The following is a 24,228-nucleotide window of genomic DNA, read 5'->3' on the forward strand; positions in this document are numbered from 1 at the left end:
CGGAGTTTGTAACCTGAAGCATTTGTAACCTGAGGCGTTTGTAACTCAAGGTACCACTGTATATGGCAATTGAAAAGGAGCTGAATTCTGCTAGGCCCTTTAGCAGATATTCCATTTGAAATCATTGGTCTGGTTATAGGCTGAAGAGGATTTGGAATTCCAGGAAGAGCCTGATGATTGGCCAGAGGGTCCTGAGTAGAGTGGATATAAAGGCAGGCACAGGGTGAGTAGTGGGGACTTGGTAGTCAGTCATTTGGTCAGAGGCTGAAGAGAATGAAGGGGCAGATGGGAGCAGAGAATCGCTGAGGGAAGCCAGGCAGGAGGCGGAGATTCCAAAGCAGTTGCCCAGGATAGCTCCTAGCCAGAAGGACAGCAGCTGTCAGTTGATCACAGGAGGCAGGAAAGACTTCAGAGACACAACTGTGACATCTGTGTGGCTGAATTTCCAGCACCTGACCTGAAGAGGGACTTCAAAGGCAAGCAGAAGCAAGCCTGTCAGGGAGAAAGTAGCAGCAGCACCGAGCGGCAGAGTCCAGTGAGTGACAGCTAAGGGACTGTCCCACCCTGTAATCTTTCAGTGAGCCCTGATCAGGGAGAGGCCTTCTTTCACCTAGATATCTGTGAGTTAACTAAGGGAAGAGTAGCAGAGAATTGGGTTCCTAGTTTTGCATAAGGAGTGAGAACTACGGCAAGTATGTAGCCACCTCTCTGGAAGCAAGAACATCAGTTTTAAGGCAATGGTAACATCTTTTAAAGTGAATGCAATTAAAAGTAACTGCTACCTATTGAAGCAGTTCTCAAAGTGTTGTTAAATAAGGTAACTGCAAATAAATACTATATATCTTTTTTAAAAAATACTATGTTATATTTATCCCCATGTAAACTCTGCTCCTCAGTCACCAAACACCTCTCTTTTGTGGTGCATGGAGAGACATTACCCCGGCAGGGAAGCAAAGATTGTGCGATCACAGGCGTTATTCCTGCTTGCAAAGGGTACACATGTGTCAAGGCCACAGCACTGGCAGACACACACACCCCAAGTGCCCACCCACCACTTCATATGGCCATTAAACCCTGGTTTATAGCGCTACTTGCACAAACAGGAAAGAGCTGCCTTGAAACCTTGTGCTCATATGCTGCCCACTTCCCTCTCCTCTCACATACCCAGGAGAAACGCTTTCCTTGAATTATCCAGGGATTATGGGTTAAAAACAAAATTGTGATCAGAACAGAACAAAAAAATAAAACAACCCATGAACTTCAAACATTGGTTTCTGAAGCTGGCTTGTTAAACTTAACCAGAGTTTGTTTTTAAGCCATGATCCCTTGTCTAAGCGAGAAGTTGGCTGACATTCAGGGAAAGTGATACTAAATTCTGGTCATGCAGGAGGGAGGAGAAGGGAAAGCATTTGAGTCTTCCTGCAATGCTAAGGTATGGTTTGAGAACTGGGGCACAGTTCCATTCTTTTTAGTTTGAAAATGGCATTCCATCTATTTATTCTCTTCATTTAGCAGTTGCCGTAAGTTTTGTATTCTCAGGAAACTGACAGGGTTCCTAATAAAAGTAAATCCTAGAAAGTCATTGGAGTTGCTGTTCCACTTCATAACCTTAACAGTAATAAGTTTAAAATGTATGCTTTTATGGATCAAGCAAAAAGAAAAAAAATCTATACTGAACTCATGGTAGCATAATAGATTTACTGGTGATTCATTGTAATCTGATTTTATTTGCCTTTTTCATGAGAGGTTTTCCCACTTCTTTTATGGATGTGCATGGAAGTTGTGTTGGTTTGAAAAATTGATGTTTCCACCCCTTTGCTTTTGTTCTGAAAGTGCTGTTCAATGTCTACATAAGAAAGATTCAAAAGTGAACCTTTTCCACTGTTCACATTCCATTTTAGGAAGTCTTTTCACTTCTGTTTGTTTATCAAAATACCCGTATATTCCGGCGTATAAGACGACTGGGCGTATAAGACGACCCCCAACTTTTCCAGTTAAAATATAGAGTGTGGGATATACTCACTGTATAAGAAATACGACCCGGCGTATAAGACGACCCCTGACTTTTGAGAAGATTTTCCTGGGTTTTAAAAGTAGTCATACACAGGAATATACTGTAAATAATATAATATGAAACAGAACCTTTTTTTGCAACACTTTAAAATACACTTTGGCTAGCTAGTGTTTTCCAATAGTGTCTCTGTGTATATATTTAGAGCTTATGAACCAGTTTTTCACCAGCAGGTACCCACAGTTGTTCATAAAAAAATTAAATCCATAATAATTCTTAGTTACATCCACCATGGAACCCTACTGAAATCCACATCTAATCTGTAAACACAATGAAATGGTACCAATTGTAGTGTAGTGTCCTAAGTGCCCTTTGTTCTGCTAGAAGTTCATTTTTAAATGAATTAAGCAAAAAAGATAATTAAATGTGCCTAAGTATGTTCATAAAAGGAGTCAGTTTTTATATTTCAGAAATATAAGTATGTTGTCAGGTTTTTGTTTTGTTTTTGACACACTTCAGTATTGTTCTATTTTCCCTAAGTCTATGGTAACTAAGAATATGTTTCCTGTTCACAGAGCAAGCTTTACATGGAAGGATTTAGAAGCCTAAAAGAAGGAGAACCAGTGGAATTTACTTTTAAGAAATCTTCCAAAGGACTTGAATCAATACGGGTAACAGGTCCAGGTGGGATTCCCTGTTTAGGAAGTGAGAGACGACCCAAAGGAAAAACAGTACAGAAAAGAAAACCAAAGGGAGATAGGTAAATACAGTATTTTTTTTCTTCCATTTTTACATCTTTCGGAAAACTTTTATTTGCGGTGCTTCTCTGCAGACTCAGATGTACTCATGCAAAGATAAGGATGTGAATGGTTTAACTTGTGATTCTGGAAATGGCATATTCTGATTCCTTCCACTAGGAAGAGCTGTAGCTTGCTGGTTTACATGCAAAAGGATTTGAGCTCAATCCATGGTCTCTCCGGGTAGGACTGGGTGAGGCCCAATCTGGAACCTGGGAGAGACAGTTCCAGGCAGTGTTGACAATAATGATCAAGATGGACCAATCTGTCCCAGATGTACAGCATGTGTTTGCTGTGTGGGACTTTACATATGTGTAAGAGCACTCTTGCCATGGCGATTTGTTGCATTTCATATTAGGTTCTGGTACTGGAAATGGGTTCTAGTTTTCCTCACATAATGTACTGTGCTGTATATATGTCCTGCCACATGTCTTTGGCTCATGAAGTAATTTTAGTGTTACATGCAGAGGCAAACATGTTCTGCCAGCTCATATTGGTTTAAAAATTTCTTTCATATTATGCAACAGAATAATGACAGGCCCTAAGTATTTCAGGACATCAGGTGAGCTAGGAGTAGAGATAGAAGGGGGCAGGGCACAGAGAGAAAGAGCTCCTACCAGAGGCAGGTTGGAGATTTCAGGTGTTTCATTCGGGGAAAAGTCTGTTCACAGACATAAGTGCTGCCCAGAGATGGTTGCAATTTTGAGTGCATGGTTCCCGAGATTAAGATACGTCTCAGAGGGGAGAGATGCGTAGAAATTAGTGAGGCCACTTGATTTGAATATGTCTCATTGGGGATTGTGGGGAATAAATGCGGAGGGCCAAACCACAGACATTGAGCTCCTGGGAGAAAAAAATGTGGGATGGTAATTCAGTAATTGCTCAGTCCTGCTTCGGGCGGGGGGGGGGGGAGAAGATTTGGAAGAACCCATACCCATTTCCCCCCCAAAGCCTACCTCCGCCTAGGCTCCTCTTGGATGGCAGGCAGATGTTTACTCGTGAGCAACCAAATGCCGATGGGCATTCCTCGCGAGCAAGCACGTCTTGGATCACAGCCCAGCCCCGAAACACTTTTCCCAGGACAAAAACTCGCTAAGGTGATGGCAGCCGTTTTTTTCCTTGGACACGATCCCCAGCGGCCCCAAGGGGGATTCCTCTTGAGTAAGTGCCGGAGCCCTGCGTTCCTTGAGAGCAACCTTTCCCTGCCTTCTGTGCATAGCTCACAATCGGTGTGGAGGTGCAGGAGATGGAGGGCGAGCCTGGCTGGAGGAGGAGGCAGCTGGGGCCACCGAGCTGGACTGCAAGGACAACAGTGGCCGGGGCTGGATTGGGTGGCACGCCACGGCATGAGCGAGCAGCGTGGTGCCTGGGGATCAAGGGCGGCAGACACACGTGGGGAGAGACAGGCCGGAAGGCAGGGCAGGGCCTGGAGGGGGAAATCCTGAGCCGCCTCTTTCCCTTGTTATGGAAAATCTGCTTAAAGGCACAGTGGCCCAAGCTCTCCAAAGTTGAGTCTCCTCCTTAACGGCTTCGCGGCAGGTTCTGCAATGGCCGGGTGGACCAGATTTAGGACCCTGGCGGGGTGGATCCAGCCCTTGGGCCATAGTCTGAGGACCCCCGAGTTAAGCAAATTCTTCTCTTTGAGCCACATTTATTTATAGTTTTAAATTTAGTATTTGTTCTCATAGCATGGAGCCTTTGTCAAGAACTGCATTCAGAGAAGAGTGTGAGAAGTGCTTAAAATTACATCCAGTTTTTCAAGGAATAGTCTTCAGTGGCTTTAGAGGTGGGTAGAATTGCTTTCCACCCTTTAGGTTTCAGACAGTTTAAATGCTGATCAATTTAATGTAGTTCAGACAGGTTGGCAAACAATAGCAAACCACAGACTGCTCTCATTTCATTGCCTGCCATTAATGTTGCAGTACCCTTTAGATCAAAGTTAACTGGGCTACTTTGGTTTCATCTGTCATATTGCTATATCTGATACATGCACTTTAAATTGCTTGCATGTTGAAATATTGATTATACATACCGGTACATACATACATACATATATATATATATAGAGAGAGAGAGAGAGAGAGAGAGAGAGAGAGAGAGAGAGAGAGAGAATTATCACAAATTTATAGAGCTGCATCTGCCAGCATTTATGTTGGACAGTGTGGCCACAATTCACATCCCTGTGCCTGTGGCAAAAAGTTCTGTTCAGCTAATACTCCTTGTGGAGTGAAAGCAGATATTTATTTATTTTATACTAACAAAACTAAACTACCATTCCAATTGGCTCTAGTAAACCTTCCTGCCACCATTCAGCCATTTACATTTCTTTATCACCAGATTATTAGGTACGCAAGTTGATCTGGTTAAGAGTACAGTGTTTTTTTACACTTCAATGACGTCACACTGTCACTTTACATACCAACAATGTATATTCAGCTATTAATGTTTACTAAAACAGCTAAGCTTTAAAAGGAGCAGCTACCTACCCAAATGTTTTGGCTCCCAAATGCCGTAAACTGTTCTGGTTTGTGAACTATTTTTGGAAGCTAAACATCCGATGGGGCTTCTGCAGCTTCTGATTGGCTGCAGGAACTTTCTGCAGCCAATCAGAAGCCGTGCTTTGGTTTCTGAAAATTTAGGAAGTCTAACGGACTTCCGGAATGGATTCCCTTTGACTTCCAAGGTATGGCTGTATATTAAAACCCTTTAGCCAAATTGCCCATTATTTGTCTCAATGCCACTTAAGCTTCAGCAACTTAACTCACTGCTTTCAGGTCCCACATTGACAGTTAAACTGGACCCTAACCACACTAGACGGAAAACTTCTCACTTCAAATGCATGACAGTGGACATTGCAATAGAAAGGTCAAAAGACATTACACAGTGCCCATTAAGACTTAGACAAACAGTCCTAGATTAAAGCTGAGAGCCTCTTCTCTCTACATGTGCCATGAATAAAAGGGAAGAAACAATTCTTGAGACAGGATGAATACTTTGCGGTCCTCTGGATGTTCCCATCAGACTCAAATAGCATGGCCTGTGGTTAAGGATAACGGGAGTTACTGGGCAAGTCCTAATGTCGGAGGGAATATGATCAAATTCGGGCACCTTTTACCATATGTGGTGGTCATGTGACATCAATTACTGTGGTTTTGGGTCATGGTATCCTGGAAGATTAGTGTAATAATCACAGGACAGACAGTCCCATGTGTCCCTCAGTTAGCACTGTTAACTCTGCTTGAAGGAAGCTTAAAAGAGCTGAAGTATAAAGAACACTATAATTCTGATCCTGGTTATAGCAAGACTCGTTATAGCTCGTAAACAGAAAGCTTTAGAGTACAATGTCTGCATGGAAGCTTGGCTGCAACAAAATGAACTACCGTAATAGGGAAAAAAATAACTGAACACCTGATATCAGTGCGGAAAAATGAGGCTTTCTGAGGAATTTGTTGCAGGTTGTTGCATATAAATTTAGAAACATCCATGTTCACAAACACTTTCTGTTTTGGCTTTAGAATTCAATGCCATGTTGATATTTAGGAGCGGCGGACTTTAAAAAGGGATGATAGGAGTTTTAGCCCAGTAACATCTGGCGGACCACCAGTTCCTTATACCTCAGTTAAAAACAACAAACGGGAACCGGCTCCTTAACCATTGTTTTAAGAAGGCTATGAAAAGAGGTTGCTTTGCTAGAATTGAGAGTAGCTCTCAGGAATTCAACTACTTGTGGATTTGGTTGCCTTCGCCTCATAATTTTAGCACATGGTAGTGGTGAGGACCCAACTTTGGGAAGAATTAAATGTCTCATTCTTCCAATCATTCCTTGTTCCAGCATTTTAGCTTGCTAGATGAAACAATCCTCTCTTTCACCCCACTGTTCTGGGGGTTCTCCTGACCCTCCAAGAGCTTATATTGGGGGACAAGAGAGGTTGGAAAGTCCCATCACACAAGTGGGCTTCTGTTGATGGGGCTGGTTATGTGAACCCTGTTCTCTGACATGCTAGTCTGTTATATCTGTGAACTATCTGTTATACACTGTGAAGTAATTGTAGTGTTGAGGACTTGCAAAATTGCTGTGGAAGGGTTAAAGTGTGAGTGGAGTTGCTTTTGTTATTTTTAAATAGAAAAATAGAATGCTGGGTTTTGATGTGGAAAGCCTGTATTCCAGTACCCATTCACTAGGTGGCCTTGTGGGGGGCCGGAGTATATTTTGGAAAAAAAATATGAACTAATTCCTATGCCCTACAAATAACCCAGAGATGCATTTTAAATAAAAGGACACATTCTACTCATGTAAAAACACCAGGCAGGCCCCACAAATAACCCAGAGATGCATTTTAAATAAAAGGACACATTCTACTCATGTAAAAACACGCTGATTCCCGGACCGTCCACGGGCCAGATTTAGAAGGCGATTGGGCCGCATCCAGCCCCCGGGCCTTAGTTTGGGTACCTGTAGATCAGCCTGACCTACATAAAAAATGCCAAAACACTACATTGAGCTCCATAGCAGACAGGCAGGATGTAGAATTAACTCCTCATAATTTGGAAGCCAGAAAGTTGATTGAGCCAAGCAGGATTGATTTCTAGTCTTACGTTTTTAAACATAAGCATTATAATGATTTATTAAGCCTCTTTTGAAGGAGTAAAGTGTGTTGAAGCGTTTTGAAGAGAGAGACACTTTGTTTTTCTGCAAACAATCCAAAGAGAAGCTGCATAATTGTTAAAACGCAGCTAAAATGAAATGGGTTGCATTGTGACTGATAAGCAGACTGGCCCAATGCCCCAACATTTTAAAGCAATCTATTGTTTAGAAATAAATAGTTCCAAAGACACATCATCAACAACTGAAAAGCTCAGTGAACAAGGTAGAAGAAAATAAAACATGTAAACCCTTTAAGTGATCTTAATTAGATTTCAGAATTATTAAAGCACAATTGCAGTTCCCCCTCTCCCACCCCTGGTATGAAGGCAGATTTTGGTAATATTTTATAATGAATATGTTGAAATATTGCTTAAAAGTGCTAGCCATTTTAGGCATTTTAAAAACAGCAGCATTTCAGCATGTTTCAATAAATGTTGTAGTGGGGCTTGTGCTTTCTAAGACTTGTTTTGTCAGATTTTGGAATTTGCTTTTTAGTGGTTTCTTTTGTAGGAGAGAAATCTTTCAGGCATGAATTGATAGTCCAGATCTTTTGCGATCTGTCTCTTCTAACCTATGACCCTTGTTCCTACAAGGTCAACATCTGAGGGCAGGAGATTAAGATAGTTTAAAGACTGGAATGGGAACTGGAATGGAAAAATTAGCCAGCCTATTTTGGTTGCAAAACATCAAAGTCCCCAAACCATTTACTTATTTTTCAATGTAGTTTAAGAGTAACAAGTTAATTAATTATACTGTGCTTGGCAAATAGATGTCTGGAATTAAAAGGACCATCATGGAAGAAATTTTGGTTTGCATTAAATATAGCAAGCATATTGTGTTACACGTACCATAAAGAGTCTATAGCAGTTTTCAATATAACTTGGAATCTGGTCTTGCAACTTCTTTGCCCAATTACTTCTCATTCTCATTAACTGCAACACTGACACCAGTAACACAAATTTCCTGTGTAAGGATCTAACCATGATGGTGTACCCAGTGACTCCTGAGATCATGTGCTGAAATTGCGAGTATGTTTCCTAATTAAAGTTTAATTATTAAACCAGTGCCTCTTGTGCGGTTTCTTTACAAATGCAAATGTTCTCTGTGTAGTGGCATTGTCCATTACATAAAGAAATCAACCCCTCTTCTTTTTGGTAACAATGTATGTGCCATTGCATGAAATATTGTTCCTCCATCTGCATAAGTGTGTTTAAGGCACATGTATTATGTGCATGAGTTTGTATATGCACATGTACGTAGACTCCAGTATCAGTTGTAGAAGCAGTGTTTTTTATGAACAAAATGCAGGCTGCTAGTAGTTCCCTTGCTGTTGCTGTTTTTACAATATAAATCTCACATGGGCTTTGTTCTTTCATGGAAAAAGGAGGAGATTATGCCTTCAATGTATAAGCAATTTTTATGGGAAAGTGCTGTTTCTTCTATCATTCAAAATCTGATTGATATCTTTATAGACTTTGGCGGTTTTCTGATTGTTATTCTGCAACGAAAAAAGATTTCAAATTTAAATAGCTTAAACTACTGTTGGGAAATGTACTGTGTATATATATATAAAGAGGTTTTGCCACTGTCCCTGTAATCACATGGCTTCCCCTGCCTCAAACAATGCATGGGCAGCTGCAGGAGAAAACCTTTCTGTATAAATAACTCATGTTCGGTAGAATCCTCCTTGTGTAGCCTTTCCCCTGAGACAGCTATACATGGTGCAGATGTTGGGAGCTTGCGTGTCTCCCAGGCAGGGCCAGCAGCACCCAAAGGCCGCCGCCCCGCACCCAGTGCCTCTTCACATGCAAAGGGTACTTTATAAGGAGCTGTGAATAAGGAAAATATAGGTTATCATGTATAAATTCTGTTGGCACATAAAATGTTGGAGAGCAAGTTTGTGCATAGTTTTTCACAAGAGCTTGTGTGAACTGAAGAACTCGCTTGTATTTGCAGCCCTTTTGTAGATCCATCTAAGGTGCTATAGTGTGTTTTGTTTCAACAGACTAACATGGCGAACCTTTTGGAATTGTGCCCTTAACTACCAGTGACTGAAATAACCTTAGGGTTTGGATGTGCACATAAAAAAGGAGAATATGTGTGACTTGTTTCCTAAATGGAAAGTGTTCTAATAACGAATTATTCTATTATAGAAGTCTAAAGGAACAAAACAAAACCCTAGCTTCTTAATTCTGCCTTTGCAAATTGGTTGGCTGTTTCCTCTAGCCTGTGCATCTGGAGAAAGGGCACCAGTGGTTCTTGCTTTTGTATATGCTTAGCTATTTAAATGCACATAAATTAATTGTCTCTGACAGCAGTTGTAAACTAAGAAAACACACTGGGAGGTGGTCCCTAAAGCACTGTTTCTGAACCTGTGGCCCATGGGCTTCATATGTAAACCTGAAATAATTATTGCTTACAGTCTTTAACTGGTATGATGAATACCTCTTGCAACCTTTTTGTTATGTTGACAGGTTTTGGCACTTGCAACCGAACACTGGAAAAGTCTTACATTTTGACACTTGAGAACCACTCTCTGGCAGCTATCGGTAGTGATGGTTCCAATGACTGTTGCACCACAAGGTGCTTGCACAGGGGACCCCCCCCCCCCCGGAGTGTCCCCCACAGACTGCCTCTGATGCACGGCCTCCAGCACCTGCGCATCAGAGACAAGCTGCAACATTCACTAAAACCAACTCCTTGTACAAACACCCGCAGTGCACCACCACTGGATCTGCTGCTAGTGTTAGTTAACAGTGTGACTAGGAGTGATTAGAATTTTGGGGGGGTGGGGGGGTGGAAGTATCTAATGCTCCTTAAGTAACTGGATGCTTTGTAGAATAATTTTTTTATACCTTATGAAGCAATATCCTGTAATCAGATGGTTGGTGTTCTTAACATTCCTGTAACAAAACCGTGAATAACCCTAAATATTTAGAAGTACTCTAAATGTTTCAACAAATTACACATTAATAGGGGTGATATGTCCTTTTTTGCTGGGATGCCTCAAGCATAGGTTATAAAACAAGCAATGTTGCAATTAAAAGGCATGACGCCGATGGCTGTTGAGGGAAGTCAGCAGTTTGGAAGGTCCAAAACTCATGTGACAATAAATGGATGGGACATTAAACCTAGTGAACCTGGATTTGTATATTGCTATACCTAAAAGACTGGGAACCACTGTCCTAAGCAATAATTCTAGAGTAGTTTTTAGCTGCAAGCCCTGAGTTCTTACAGGACTAGAGGGAAGAGGAAAAGAATATCATTTGAACAATGTGGTGTTTTTTTATATATATAAAAGTGACGGTACAAAAGTATTTGACTTACTATGTGATTGACAAGATGCTGTAAAACAGGCATCCCCAAACTGTGGCCCCCAGATTGTTTTGGCCTACAACTCCCATGATCCCTAGTTAACAGGATCCCTAGTTAACAGGACCAGTGGTCGGGGAAGATGGGAATTGTAGTCCAAAACATCTGGAGGGCTGAAGTTTGGGGATGCCTGCTGGAAAAGATTGTTCTCATCAGATGCAGGTGAGGAAAAATATTGCTGCTTACAAACATTAAAGAAAGATAAAAGGCCAGTTTGTCTGAGAACAGAGCTTGATCCTTTTCAGACAAACAATATATTCAAGGGATGAGAATTTATGATGCCCTATGGACCTATGGGACCCAGGTGGCGCTGTGGTTAAATCACTGAGCCTAGGGCTTGCTGATCAGAAGGTCGGCAGTTCGAATCCCTGTGACGGGGTGAGCTCCCGTTGCTTGGTCCCAGCTCCTGCCAACGTAGCAGTTCGAAAGCACGTCAAAATGCAAGTAGATAAATAGGAACCGCTACAGCGGGAAGGTAAATGGTGTTTCCATGTGCTGCTCTGGTTTGCAGAAGCGGCTTTGTCATGCTGGCCACATGACCTGGAAGCTATACGCCGGCTCCGTCGGCCAATAATGCGAGATGAGCGCACAACCCCAGAGTCAGTCACGACTGGACCTAATGGTCAGGTGTCCCTTTACCTTTACCTTTTATGGACCTATATCCCAACATTATGGAAAAATGCAAAGCTTGAACAATGAGTGATTCTGGGTGGTTCAACCTGACTCACCACTAGCACCCTTAAAACAAAGTGTGTGGGTGGATAGATTAGGTATATAGATATAGATATATATTATATATGGTGTGTGTGTGTGTGTGTGTGTGTGTGTGTGTGTGTGTGTGTGTTTTCTCTTTGGATGTAATGGTAATGGTACTTGCTGAAAACAAGTTAGTAAATATAGGGAAACCAAGATTTGCCAAATGCTTAGTAGAATATATAAAAAAGAAAATTCTCCTAAAATACGTCTGGTGTTCCCACCTAGATCAATTTCAGAAACATTTTAGGTGTTTTGTTTTATCACTTACATGTTTGTTGTCCTGGGCTCCTTTGGGAGAAAGGTGGCATATAAATAAAATAATATGAGTCCTTTTTAGCAACTGGTATGTGAAACCAAAGCATTGCTTTCAACAACATATATTTTATTTGATGTATAAGGGTGCTGGGATGATTGAGAGGATGAAGAACTCAAATTCTTGAGAGAACTAGAGAGCATTTTACTTAAATTTGATCAGTTTCGTAAGTTTAGCTACCCATCTATTGGTTGCTCTTTAAAAGAACCATACTATTCTGCTGATGTTAATAATATAATTTCATGTTATTTCGTTAAATCATTAAAACTGTTGTGCACTATCCTATATTAATAGCTCCTTCAAGAACCATAGCATTGTGTTTGTGTTTGGTACATATATAGGTGTCTTGTGGTTGCAAAAGAGAAACTCTGGCTAGTTGTAGCATGCATAGATGGCTGCTTGGCACTAGCATCTCTCTGTCCTACTACAAATTGTCATTGGTATCCAGAAACTTATCGTTCTTATTTTCAAACTTTTAAAACCAGCTTTGAGCCAACATGTTTTTGGAAACTAGTTTGAAAAGCATGACACTGAATGACAGGTAACCAATAAATAAACAATCCCCAAACCAAGCAGGTGGATAGAACCTATCCCTTCCTGACATTATTCCTATGCCTACATCAAGATTTGTTAAGATCAGAAGTTATTTTATAATACAGAAACAAATATTATTTTAAAGTATATGTTAAGTATATAGAAAGATGTCAGTGATGCATTTTGACTTGCAAAAGTCAGCAAGCCTTACTTTGAGTGGTCATCCCACATTTGGAGAATCACTGCAGAAAAGGCCTGTTCTCATGTTGTCACCCTCGGGACCTTTCACGGAGGAAGCTCACAAAGAAGAACCTCAGATGATGATTGCAGGATCCAGGTTGGTTCATATGGGGAGAGGCAGTCTTTGAGGATTAGACAATCTGGCATGCGTAATTGCTTTGCAGCCAGTTGTATAATCTTCAGTGTTATTGCCACCGTCCTATTGTCAAGTTGGCAGAATAGAATTAAAATACGCTATTCTTCTCCAAACCATTGGTCAATTTACTCTTGTGTCTCTCTTTAAATATGAAAGATGGAATTCTTCTTAGGTCCCTAAAATCTTGTTCTCCTTTTCCTGATGGGACCTCACGAAGTCTTCTGTTGGTTGTGTTGCCTAGAGGATAGCTGCACTCCTCTGTTCACCATTGTTTCAGGATTCCTTGCCCTGCCATTTATAGATGCTGCCTATTCATTATGTGTTCAGGAAACCTGTGGCAAACAGCATTTCCACCCTGCCCCCCCCACCTTTTCGTGCTGCTTATTCTCTCCAATTTATTGGTATTGGCCTCTCTGTCTCGCCAACATTCAAGATCGACTTGTCATTCTGCAAACTGCATTTTCCGTTCAAGGGAGTCTCCTGCAGAGGATCCCAGCTGCTTCCACTTAAAACACCCAGAAACTAATCCTCCAGAATCAGCTTGAGCAGGCCAGCATCTGTCTTTCACATTTTGGTCCCCTTGAGGTGCCTCAGATAATGCTCTGCACCTCAGTCAGGGCTGCTATTCCTACCTTTTGGCCAGCCTTTTGATTCCATGTCTGTTTCCAAACCCTTTTCTCTCTTTCTTCCAAGTTTTACTACGGTCAAAGTAATAAAGCCACTTTCTCTGAGGAATATTATGGTTTATAGACAGGTTTTAAAAACCCACTAGCTTAAAGTCAGCCTGCCTTCATTATGTGGTTACCACAAGATCAGTTCATTTATGAACATCCACTAGTTTGTGGGTAGAAAAAAAAGGAGAAAAACATTCATGAGAATATGGTACCTAGAGTGCTTTAGAACTTTTCTGGTGCTGACTGGTTTTGCCAAAATCCTTACTATTAAGTTTTTATTTCATTTAGCTAATCTATTTTCACTAGATAGATAGGTAGATATGCCTATTCTTATATTTAGATCAAGGCCAGACTCCCAAATTCAATATATTCTTATTAGTTTGATTATTGAAGTGACATCCATTTAGCTCAGTTGGTTAGAGTATGGTGCTGATAACACCAAGGTTGCAGGTCCAATCCCTATTCCTGCATTGCAGGAGGTTGGACTAGATGAGATCCTTAGGGTCCCTTCCAATTCTGTGATAAGAAAGAACAAGCCAATTAACACCCTTAAATTTCAAGAATTTAATTCCTCTCATTCTCCTGCAAGGCTGGGAGGAGTACTGTTTCAGAGTTTAGTTTCAGTTTTGTGTTCCCAGGGACCCTGGTTTATATAGCAAACTCTTAGGTTTCATAACAAGGAGATAACGTGTTTTAATGAAACTAGCTTATTAAATTAACCCACTGTGTTGAGTTTGTTTAAAACCAGGACCCCTGGGTTGAATGTAATGCTGATTCAGAGTTCAGTAATGCTAAATTCTGGCAGAGTCCTCTAACCAGCCCCTGTGCAAAGAGGGAGGGCACCATGGAGCCAAGGGCTACAGTCCAGTATTCCTTATATGTACCAAATCACCTCCGATCTGGGAGGTGTAAGAAGAGGGGTGCTGGCAGCGATTATAGCTAAGACACAACTGACCTACCCTATAAACCAGTTGTGCAGCCTTAATTTTTTGTTGCAACTGGTTCCAAGCCCATTTTAATCTCTCAGACATAAAAAAATGTAGCAAACGTTTAATAGAAACCAGTTGCATTGGTTCTTGTAATTAGAAACAAAGGAATAATTTTCAGAATTTCTAAAGCTTGTCTTCTCCTTATGCCATGATTCAATAAATGTTTCAGTAAAATAAAACTGATTGAGATACTGTTTCGGTTTAAAAGCAGCTACTTGATTGTCACTTTGTTAAACAAACTGTTTGGAAGTTTTGCACATATTTATGGCTTAAATGCAACAGCAGCTGAATCTACCACAGTTCTGGGCACATAGGCTAGAAAGATGTGTTTATTTCTGTGGTCATAGAATAAAGCAGCCTGCAGATAAGGATTGAGATGGGGTTACCTGCCTGCTACTTTCTCTGGCTGCTAGCTCTTATTGCTGTGGCTGTTCCACCTGTGTGAATGCACATATGCAGTGGTGGCCAGGATGCATGAAAAGATCAGGAGGCGTCATTGATTTACACGAATACTTTATTTCACTTTTGCCCAAATATACATGCATGTATGGTGTGGCAGCTGCGGCTGCCCTATCCTTCCTTGTATTGGTCTAATCCCAGGATAAATTGAGTTAACTGAGAAGCAGCAGGTGCAAGACTGAGCAGGTGACCAGGCAGGCAACTGCCTTATTGCAAGGCTGGAATAAAGTTTTGGCATCACATTAACATTCAGTTTCTTGCTTCAGTGGTGACATTTGATAGTCATTGATAAAAATGAGGAGAACAGTAGACCCTTTAACTTTGCAAGATAGCTACCCAAGCGTAGCCTACTTAAACTTATGTTGTTGTTTCATGTATTTAGCATTATCTCCCCGAACCCATTATGTGAGGCAACAAGGAGAAGCAGAATTCTGTGTGCAAAAGGCACATGAGTATGTATCTCAAATGCATGTTCACCTGCACTGCAGTGCATGAGTCCAGTTGTGCTGCTTTGATGCATATGAAGCTGCCATTATATATAACTAGTTGCACATGCCTAGGGTTGGATCAGGTAATTGTGAATCAAATTTGCATCATTTTCATGCCGGATTATATTATATTAAGTAGATCTGTTGTGGGATGCATGCTTATTTATTTATTGTAGTGCTGTTGTATTTTGGACTAATGTTGGTGTCATGTAGCTTTAATTTTAATATTGGAAAGTGCTTCAGACTCTTCTTTTGTGGTGAGAGCCAGTGTGGTGTAGTGGTTAAGAGTGGTAGACTCATAATCTGGGGAACTGGGTTCGCGTCTCCGCTCCTCCACATGCAGCTGCTGGGTGACCTTGGGCTAGTCACACTTCTCTGAAGCCTCTCAGCCCCACTCACCTGACAGAGTGTTTGTTGTGGGGGAGGAAGGGAAAGGAGAATGTTAGCCGCTTTGAGACTCCTTCGGGTAGTGATAAAGCGGGATATCAAATCCAAACTACTACTCCTCTTCCTCCTCCTCCTCCTCCTCCTCTTCTTCTTCTTCTTCTTCTTCTTCTTCTTCTTCTTCTTCTTCTTCTTCTTCTTCTTCTTCTTCTTCTTCTTCTTCTTCTTCTTCTTCTTCTTCTTCTTCTTCTTCCATTTGCAGAAGGAACTGTGATCCTGAGAGGCAATTTTCACTCACTTCTCCTCTCCATGCCACCTCTCACACTGTTTCGCCGCTCCCCCTCACTTTCAGGAGGGAAGAGGAATTGGCAAAGTAACCTTCCTGCTAATGCACAAATGGGATTCTGCACATAGGAACTCTGGATCCAAGCCCAAATATATAGAAATTAAGTCAACACCCGCCCTTATTCATGTATTGTTTTTCTTGATGCAGTTGTTTCGGTATAGCTGAACTGAAAATCAGATCCTAATGGAAGAATAGTAAAAGGTAAAGGTAAAGGGACCCCTGACCATTAGGTCCAGTCGTGACCGACTCTGGGGTTGCGCGCTCATCTCGCATTATTGGCCGAGGGAGCCGGCGTATAGCTTCCAGGTCATGTGGCCAGCATGACAAAGCCGCTTCTGGCAAACCAGAGCAGCACATGGAAACGCCGTTTACCTTCCCGCTGTAGCGGTTCCTATTTATCTACTTGCATTTTGACGTGCTTTCGAACTGCTAGGTTGGCAGGAGCTGGGACCAAGCAACGGGAGCTCACCCCGTCACAGGGATTCGAACCGCTGACCTTCTGATCAGCAAGCCCTAGGCTCAGTGGTTTAACCACAGGGCCACCTGGGTCCCGGAAGAATAGTGCCATACCTTAAATAATCGTAATTTGCCAGTTCAGACAGTTCAAAACGTTGCAAACATTTTACAACTGTTCAAAACAATAATCATTTCTTTTCCATTGGTCAGTAATCATTATTAGCATTAAACTGACTAATGTGTAGTCATTCCTACAAATTTTAAACTGAATATTAGCTGAATGCTGGGTTGAATTGAAAGATACCTGCTGAAGCAGAAAATCACTTCTGTTCATGGAAGTCTAGCAGTTGTTCATCAACCCTCTCCTACACACTAGAAGCCTTCAACTGCTCTTAAGATTTGTAGGATTCTCTGTAATTCTGGGAGGTGGTGCAGGGAGTTCAATAGATAGAGAGTAAAATTGAGGAGTGCTTTCTGCTTGTATGAAAGCACCTTTTCATGCAGTCATTGATTTAAAGCAGGGATGGCCAATCTCGGCCCTCCAGATGTTTTGGGACTACAATTCCCATCATCCCTGACCACTGGTCCTGTTAGCTAGGGATGATGGGAGTTGTAGTCCCAAAACATCTGGAGGGCCAAGTTTGGCCATGCCTGATTTAAAGTAATTGCCTTTTACATCTTATACTTTACATAAAATCCAGACTTGCATTCCAAATTGTAACTTCATTTTCTGTGGCTGCTTCACAGCCTTCATTTCAGAAGAATGCACGTGCCAGGTTACAAATCAGGAAGTTGCAGGTTCAAATCTCACCTCTGCCATGAACTGACTAGGTAGCCCTGGCTCACAGTAGCTGGACTGATGGAGGAGTAACAGTTTTCTGTCCAGGAACCTACACATTCATTCATGCCAAGTCATGGCTTGGCTTAGTGTTGTTACAGGAACCAGATCACTGGATGGCCTTAGGCAATCCACCCTCTCTGACTTTCCCATCTGCAATGTGGGGGAAAGTAATAATTGATTATACAAATTTACATGGTTGTATACAAGAATTAAAACTAAAGAATGCACGTGCAGTTCTTTGAGCCCCTGGAAGTGTTGACAAATGGGAAGTGCTGGGAAAGCTCAGTTGCTAGAGCGTGAGACTCTTAATCTCAGGGTAATGGGTTCAAGCCCCACGTTGTGTAAAAGATTCCTGCATTGTAGGGGGTTGGACTAGATGGTCCTTGTGGTCCCTTTCAGTCAGCTCTATAATTCTGTGATACAAAGTGTTGTTGTTTTCTGAATACCAGAAAACAGGAGAGCTGCACCAATTCACATGAAAAGGGAGGGAATTCCCAAAGGTTCAAACTAAGTCTGGGTTATCAGAGGGACTAAGTCAGGCTTGTTGTTCTTTCTCACGTTACTCCAACACAAAAATACATAATAATAATTTATATGAATTAACATATCTATATTAGCAAACAAATATTTATAAAATGCTATCCCCTTTTTACTATAAAATACTAGTTATTCTTTTCCACCACCTATTTCATATGGTTATCACATCTTTACATGTATAACGCTTATTTTTCAAATTCTTACCGGGAAAACAAACTTTTTTTCACGTGTGTGTCTCCTTTCTCATAAAAGTTTACAGAAGATGACAAAATATCATTGAGTGTTATTCACAAACTGTTTATCAGCAAATAAAATAGGTTCTTTATTCTGTAAGGTCCTATCTCTCATTATTTAATACAAGTAGAACTGTCTTCATTTCTTTATTGAAATGATTATAATATATTTTTCTCTGTAAACTGCTTTAGAATTTATTTGTAATAGTAAGCAGTGTAAGAATACTGCTTACTATTTTTTAAAAAAACTTTGAAAACTAGAAAACAGGCATTTCATGCTGCTATTTTAACAATTTCTTTTAACAGATCATGAGTAGTTGTTTCTGCACAGTGACAGAAAAGTAGTATTAAAATTGTTTAGGAGCTAAACATGCAGGTTTATATTTTTTGCCCCAGCTCCTTTAATAGTAGACAAGCCCTCTTATTTCACTTGCTTTTTCTTCCTGCAAATGTATTTCTTCCCAACTGCCATACAGATGCTTCATAAATTCAATCATTGGCTCAGGTGCTGAATCTCTCTTCTTCTTTGCATAAGTTTAAAACTTTATTTACCAGCATGTTTCCATGTAGACACCGTGAGAAGCCATTTCCCAGAAGAACATAAAGATGGCTATATCTTCAGCCAATGCATGTGTTCCAGTGATTGGCTATTATAAAAAGAAAACACTTAGCACATGCATAATTTTAATTGAATTAATTAAAATGGAATTTGGCAATATTATGATATGATTTAATGTCATCCAATATTATTAAAATGCAAAGAAGGATTATAAGATGTGTGTATGGTGGAAATGTCTGAGGAAATATGCATGAAATGAATTTGAAGTCCCTTGTATTCACTTTAAAGGGGGAGGGGAATAATTGAAAGCCTCTAGTTTGCAATTCCACATCCAGAAACCTCCATGTACCTCATGAATGAAAGGAAGAAAACTTGTAGGCACATGCAATATTTTATTTGAACTTGTCATGTCCAGTTGATAACCAAAACAATATAGAAATTTATGACAAACTTTAGCAGAGGTAATCTGCATGTTAGCAACAAATTAAGATGTTAAAGTATCTGAACATTCTTCAAGTGTTTTTGCCTTGAGGTAAATCAATAAAACAGAGATGATTAGTAATATAATAATAATAATAATAATAATAATAATTTATTATTTATACCCCGCCCATCTGGCCGGGTTCCCCCAGCCACTCTTCACTTCACTTCAGTTCTTTTATTTGTCGCAGCAATTATATATTCAACTATTATAATGGTTAAAACAATTCAGTTTTCTGTTTAAGAAAACATGGGAATAATCCTGATTAACTGCAAACAAGGTTCATGTCTCTTGAATTTCTATTTTTCAAAATCCCTGCATTCTTTTTAAAAACTACAGGGGAAGGGAGTATTTTATACAATTGTTTCTTGTGAAATGCATTACACTTCCTTAATGGGCTTTTTTTAAAAAAAAAAAACAACAACAACAACAACAACAACAACACTTTCCTTTATAGTATTCTAAATGTCTTTATGGAAAAGGAGGAAGATAAAGAAGCCAAATTGAATGTCTTACAGAATCTGGAGCCCACATGAATCCCTCTCTTTTCTTCCCCCTTCCCCCATCTCATTGTAAGGTTCCATCATGCGTGTCTCTTCTGAGGCTTCTCAATTGTTCACATAAAACTTGTTTTGTTTACTTGGGGGTGGGGGGAACCGACAAAAAGTATTTGTACTCAAGTACCGGTAGCAGCATTTGTCTGTTTTCTGCTTGTTGTAAAACTGGCTTTCAGTCCATTTTCTTTTTCAGTGTTTGTAGTGTTCGAACTAATAATATTAATCCCCGGTGAACTTGCTCTAAATGTCAATGGGGTTTACAATTAAAACAATAATGTAAATATGCAGAAAAATTTTTAAAGGCTCTGTACATGTACTTTGTGTCTTTTAGATTAAGAGGCACAGGCCATAATGATAAGTTATTTCCTAATATAAACATTAAAACGATCAATTTCTTTAAAGGAAAAACTTGTCTTCTCATTATAACAAGAAGAGATTTGTTTTTGTATAATGTTTTAAGGTGCAGGTCCAGGAAATTGCATGTCAGATTTCCTGATTTAAAAGATCACAGTGTGTGGGTGTTATCTTCCAGGGTTTTTTTGTACTGAGAACCCTTTTAACTAAGCTATAATCATCTTAATATTATCAAATGTCGGATTAGCTATACTTGCACAGTAGCATCTCTTTAAAAAATGAAAAACAAAGCTCTTTTGGTGCTAACTAAATTTATTTGACAGAGATATACTGTTATTTATGAAATTGGCTTAACTAAATTTTTACTTCTAAGCAACACTGAACACACTAATGGCTGTTGTTTTTAATATTATAATCTATTTTGTCATTCCCTCTTTAGTAATGTATGTCTAGAACCAAAATAGGATAATTATATAAATGTTCCTGTTTTTTGCTTTCTCAAACACTTTCTTTTTAGTTTTTAATTTATTCAACTTCCTAATTTTCCCCAGCTTTTTAGAACACATGCCACATTTTATGAACAACTAGCTTGTATTCCTTATACACATTTTGACAAAGCTTTTAAAACTCTTAACAGCAGAAACTTTTTACAGATCAGTTCCCCCACATTCCATCGTTGAAGAACACTATTAAGTGAGTAATTCAAAGCTGTCTGCATACTGTCACTAGTGGATAATTCTGGCAAAAATGAATAATTTTGGCAACAAATTGTATTGTAAACCACACAAATGATAAGGTTGTTTGCCATGTATATTGGATTAATGGTCCAAATCGTATTATAGATCAGCTTGAAAAAGACTATAGTGCTTGCTTTCCTTGTTGCTTAAATCAGCTGAGCAGAAATTAAAGCCAACTATTTACAAGTCCCATTGCACTGGAAAATATAGGCCAGAGGTGATGTAAAAGACAAAATAAATGTCATCTTTATGCTGGAAACAAATGTTAGCTATGTGCAATCCACTTTCAGCTTCAAGTTCAGCTTTTTCGTAATAATTTATATTGACTTTGCTTTCTCTTAAATTTTCCAGCAGCTCAGGGTAGGAAATAGAGCCATCTTCCCTGCTCAACAGCATAAAACTTAATCACATTTCATGAATGAATTCTTTTTCTTACCTGACTTAAGTTGATAAACAAGCAATTTCTATGGTCCAGTGGTTACAGTGGTTGACAAGTTTCAAAATTGTTTCAGAATAGTTTCAAAATGTTTATCAATTCTATTGTCTCTAGGTACTGGAGATAGGACAAGTTCTGTGATATGAAAATTCTTGAGAACTTTTTTATTGTTGTGTGTAAGAATTCTTTAAAAATTTGCATTCAGTAGCTCACTGTCATGTACTGAGGACAGAAAATACAACCTGTTCTTATGCAGGGAAAGATGAAAACAATTTTAAGGAACTGCAGAAAGAGGGGGAGGGAAGTCGAGATTGAAAATATTAGAATTACTGTACTGTTGAATGATTTGTGAAATGTTTTCTTTTTTTTTTGTTATAATCGAAAATCATAACTAAATAATAATAAAAGAAAGAAAATACAACCTGTTCCTCTCCATTTTGAAATATGGGTATCTTTACATTTACTTGCCATTATTTATAAAAAGAATGAAGATTCATCATAGTAGCTTTCAGAATCAGCCAACATGTTAATTTTTGTGTCAAAGAAAACAAACTACTGGTAGTATTCACTTGTTTGTATACACTAATAGGTACATTTTGAAGGATATATTTTAGAGATCTGGGGCAAATCAGCAACTTCTATGCACAGTGTAAATATGTGAGTAGTTCTGTTCATTTTCTGCAATGTTTTCATTAGATATGAAAGGCAACCTTTAATTAGGGTCATGGCTTTATGTCTGATGAACCAGTTTAAATGCTTTTTAAGAAACCTGCCATCACTTTGTTTGCTTTATATTCTGAATGTTTTTGGGGAAAGGGCTGCATCTCTTGGCTGGAGTTTTCCCTCCCAATAAAACAATAAGATAAATAATCTCCCTCTTTTTTTATTTTAGAAACATTTAGCATAAAATACAAGTCAAATGACTTCGAGTTTCTCTGCTACATAAATCATTAAATTGCTATTTTTAAGAGCAGGGTTTACTCTGATGTTTCTACACACGCCAGTCCTGTTATGGCACACAAAATATGGTATATCCTTGTATATACCACATGGAAAGTTAAAATGAGTATTTTATATGTCATAACAGAGTAAGTTTCTGAAGCTGCAGTGTATATAGTTAAGGAACACTGTCTAAAAAGAGTTCAATTGTTTTGAACCCTCTATTCCCACCACTGCCCAATTTTATATAATTCACAGGTGATGCTGTGATGTGACATTCGTGCATTCAAAGCAGCTACCCATTTTCATTTTGGTTAAATTCCTAGAGAATGGAGATATTTCAGGAAATGGGTGTGAACTGATAGGAAAATAAATCCTAACATGTTTAAGTCGTCGAATGTGCGACATCATGCAGTCTTTCGACCACAAAGTCTGTTTGCTAAGTGACAAACAAGAAGTACTGAATCTTAATTACAAAGTGTTTTATTTAGAAGGGAAGTGGAAAGCCTAAAATTCAAGCTGTGTTTATTTGCAAATGATAAATAAATCCCTGCACCTCAAACTTTCCTTATTTTTATTTATCTATCAAGGGTAAACCCATGTGATCTGCAAAGGTTGATGAGGCCCCCTTGAGTAGAATCAAGAGCCCTGACAGCTGGCCAATTGGGAAGGTGAAATGGTTCAGTGAATTGGATAACGGCAGTACATACCATAGTGACTGATTAAATTGATTTGTCCATGGCTGCTGCCTACCTCTTTTCTGCTGCTGAAACACTTTAGCCTACTTTAGAACTCACAAAGAAAAGGGTGGGGGCTGTACTGTGCTTCTGGGTGTATATGGACCTAAACAAAAGCAGCTGACCTAAATATGTGTTCCCATAAAAATGTTAACTTTATTTTGTCATTTAACTGGAGTTTATAGATTTTTCAGAACGAATTTCCTTCCCCAGTAAAGGTAATACTTTGAGTCCGATCTTCTCTAGCACAGGAAGAAAAATGAGCGTACTGATATTGACTGAACTAATTCTTTCCTCGGTATGTTTCAACCTAGACGTTTATATTTACTTCCTTAACAACCCTTAAGAAATGGGTCTGTTTGCTGTGGTGAAGGGGATGGTTTTAAGTTGTCTCGTTGTAACCAAATAGGCACAGAAGCCAAAGTAATAGCAGAATGTTTAGTTGAGAAAGCAAGGAGGGCAGGCACGAATCCTTGTTTAACAAATGAAATTACTGAGGAAAATCTAGCAAATATATTTACTTTGATATTAATTCTGCATGGAGTAAAGATATAACATATGAGCAAATTAAAAATGCTATAGTCTAGGAATGATTTTTTCCTATTTTGGGTTCTACTCCAAACTCAAAAAGCAGTTATTTATTTGGTTTCTAGTATTTGGAAAACAAAGATCTTGAGCAAATGTTAGTTGGGAAGCAGTAACACAGACTATGGATTACTCTGAATATGCACAGGTGAATGTGGTTTTGTTTTATTTTATTAAGCAAAAGGACCATGGTCTGCCAAATCCAGTTCCTGTATCACATCAAAATATTTTCTGCTATGTCATATAAAGTAGATTTATTGCCTTAGCTCATGAGCTTCTAGGCAGACAAATATGCAATTTGGTTCACACCAGTCTACAAGATGTTGTTCCACAGCATTGCTTCAAGTTCGTTGTGCATTGTGAAATCGTGGTGGTTTGGGGAGCAGGATTGAGGACAGTTTTATTGACAAGGCTTTCAGAAAGTATTATAACCACCAGGGAGCCTACTACAATGTGGCAACTGACTAAATTCCCTCCTGTTTGGAGAGGCAACTCTGATCCTAAAATTCCTCACTCCACAGAGAGTTGTGGGGCTGCATAGAAGGTACATGGTCTCCTGCTACACAGTGAGCCAAGCAACCACATGTTCCCAAAAACCTTTAGAAGTCTGAAAAAGGTGGGGAGGCTAGTGG

At 39.6% G+C, this 24,228-nt stretch overlaps 1 protein-coding gene across 2 annotated transcripts in view; it reads left to right on the forward strand.

Moving 5' to 3' along the window:
* Window positions 1-24,228, forward strand: part of LIN28B (lin-28 RNA binding posttranscriptional regulator B) — a 77,438-nt gene that overhangs the window by 38,210 nt on the left and 15,000 nt on the right. For both annotated transcript variants that reach the window (XM_088665998.1, XM_088665999.1), the window contains exon 3: window positions 2,587-2,771. In XM_088665998.1, the coding sequence (XP_088522124.1) occupies window positions 2,587-2,771 (185 nt within the window). The remainder of the gene's footprint in view (window positions 1-2,586; window positions 2,772-24,228) is intronic.

Source organism: Zootoca vivipara, chromosome 3 (assembly GCF_965207765.1).
Source record: "Zootoca vivipara chromosome 3, rZooViv2.hap1.1, whole genome shotgun sequence".
Classification (NCBI taxonomy): domain Eukaryota; kingdom Metazoa; phylum Chordata; class Lepidosauria; order Squamata; family Lacertidae; genus Zootoca; species Zootoca vivipara.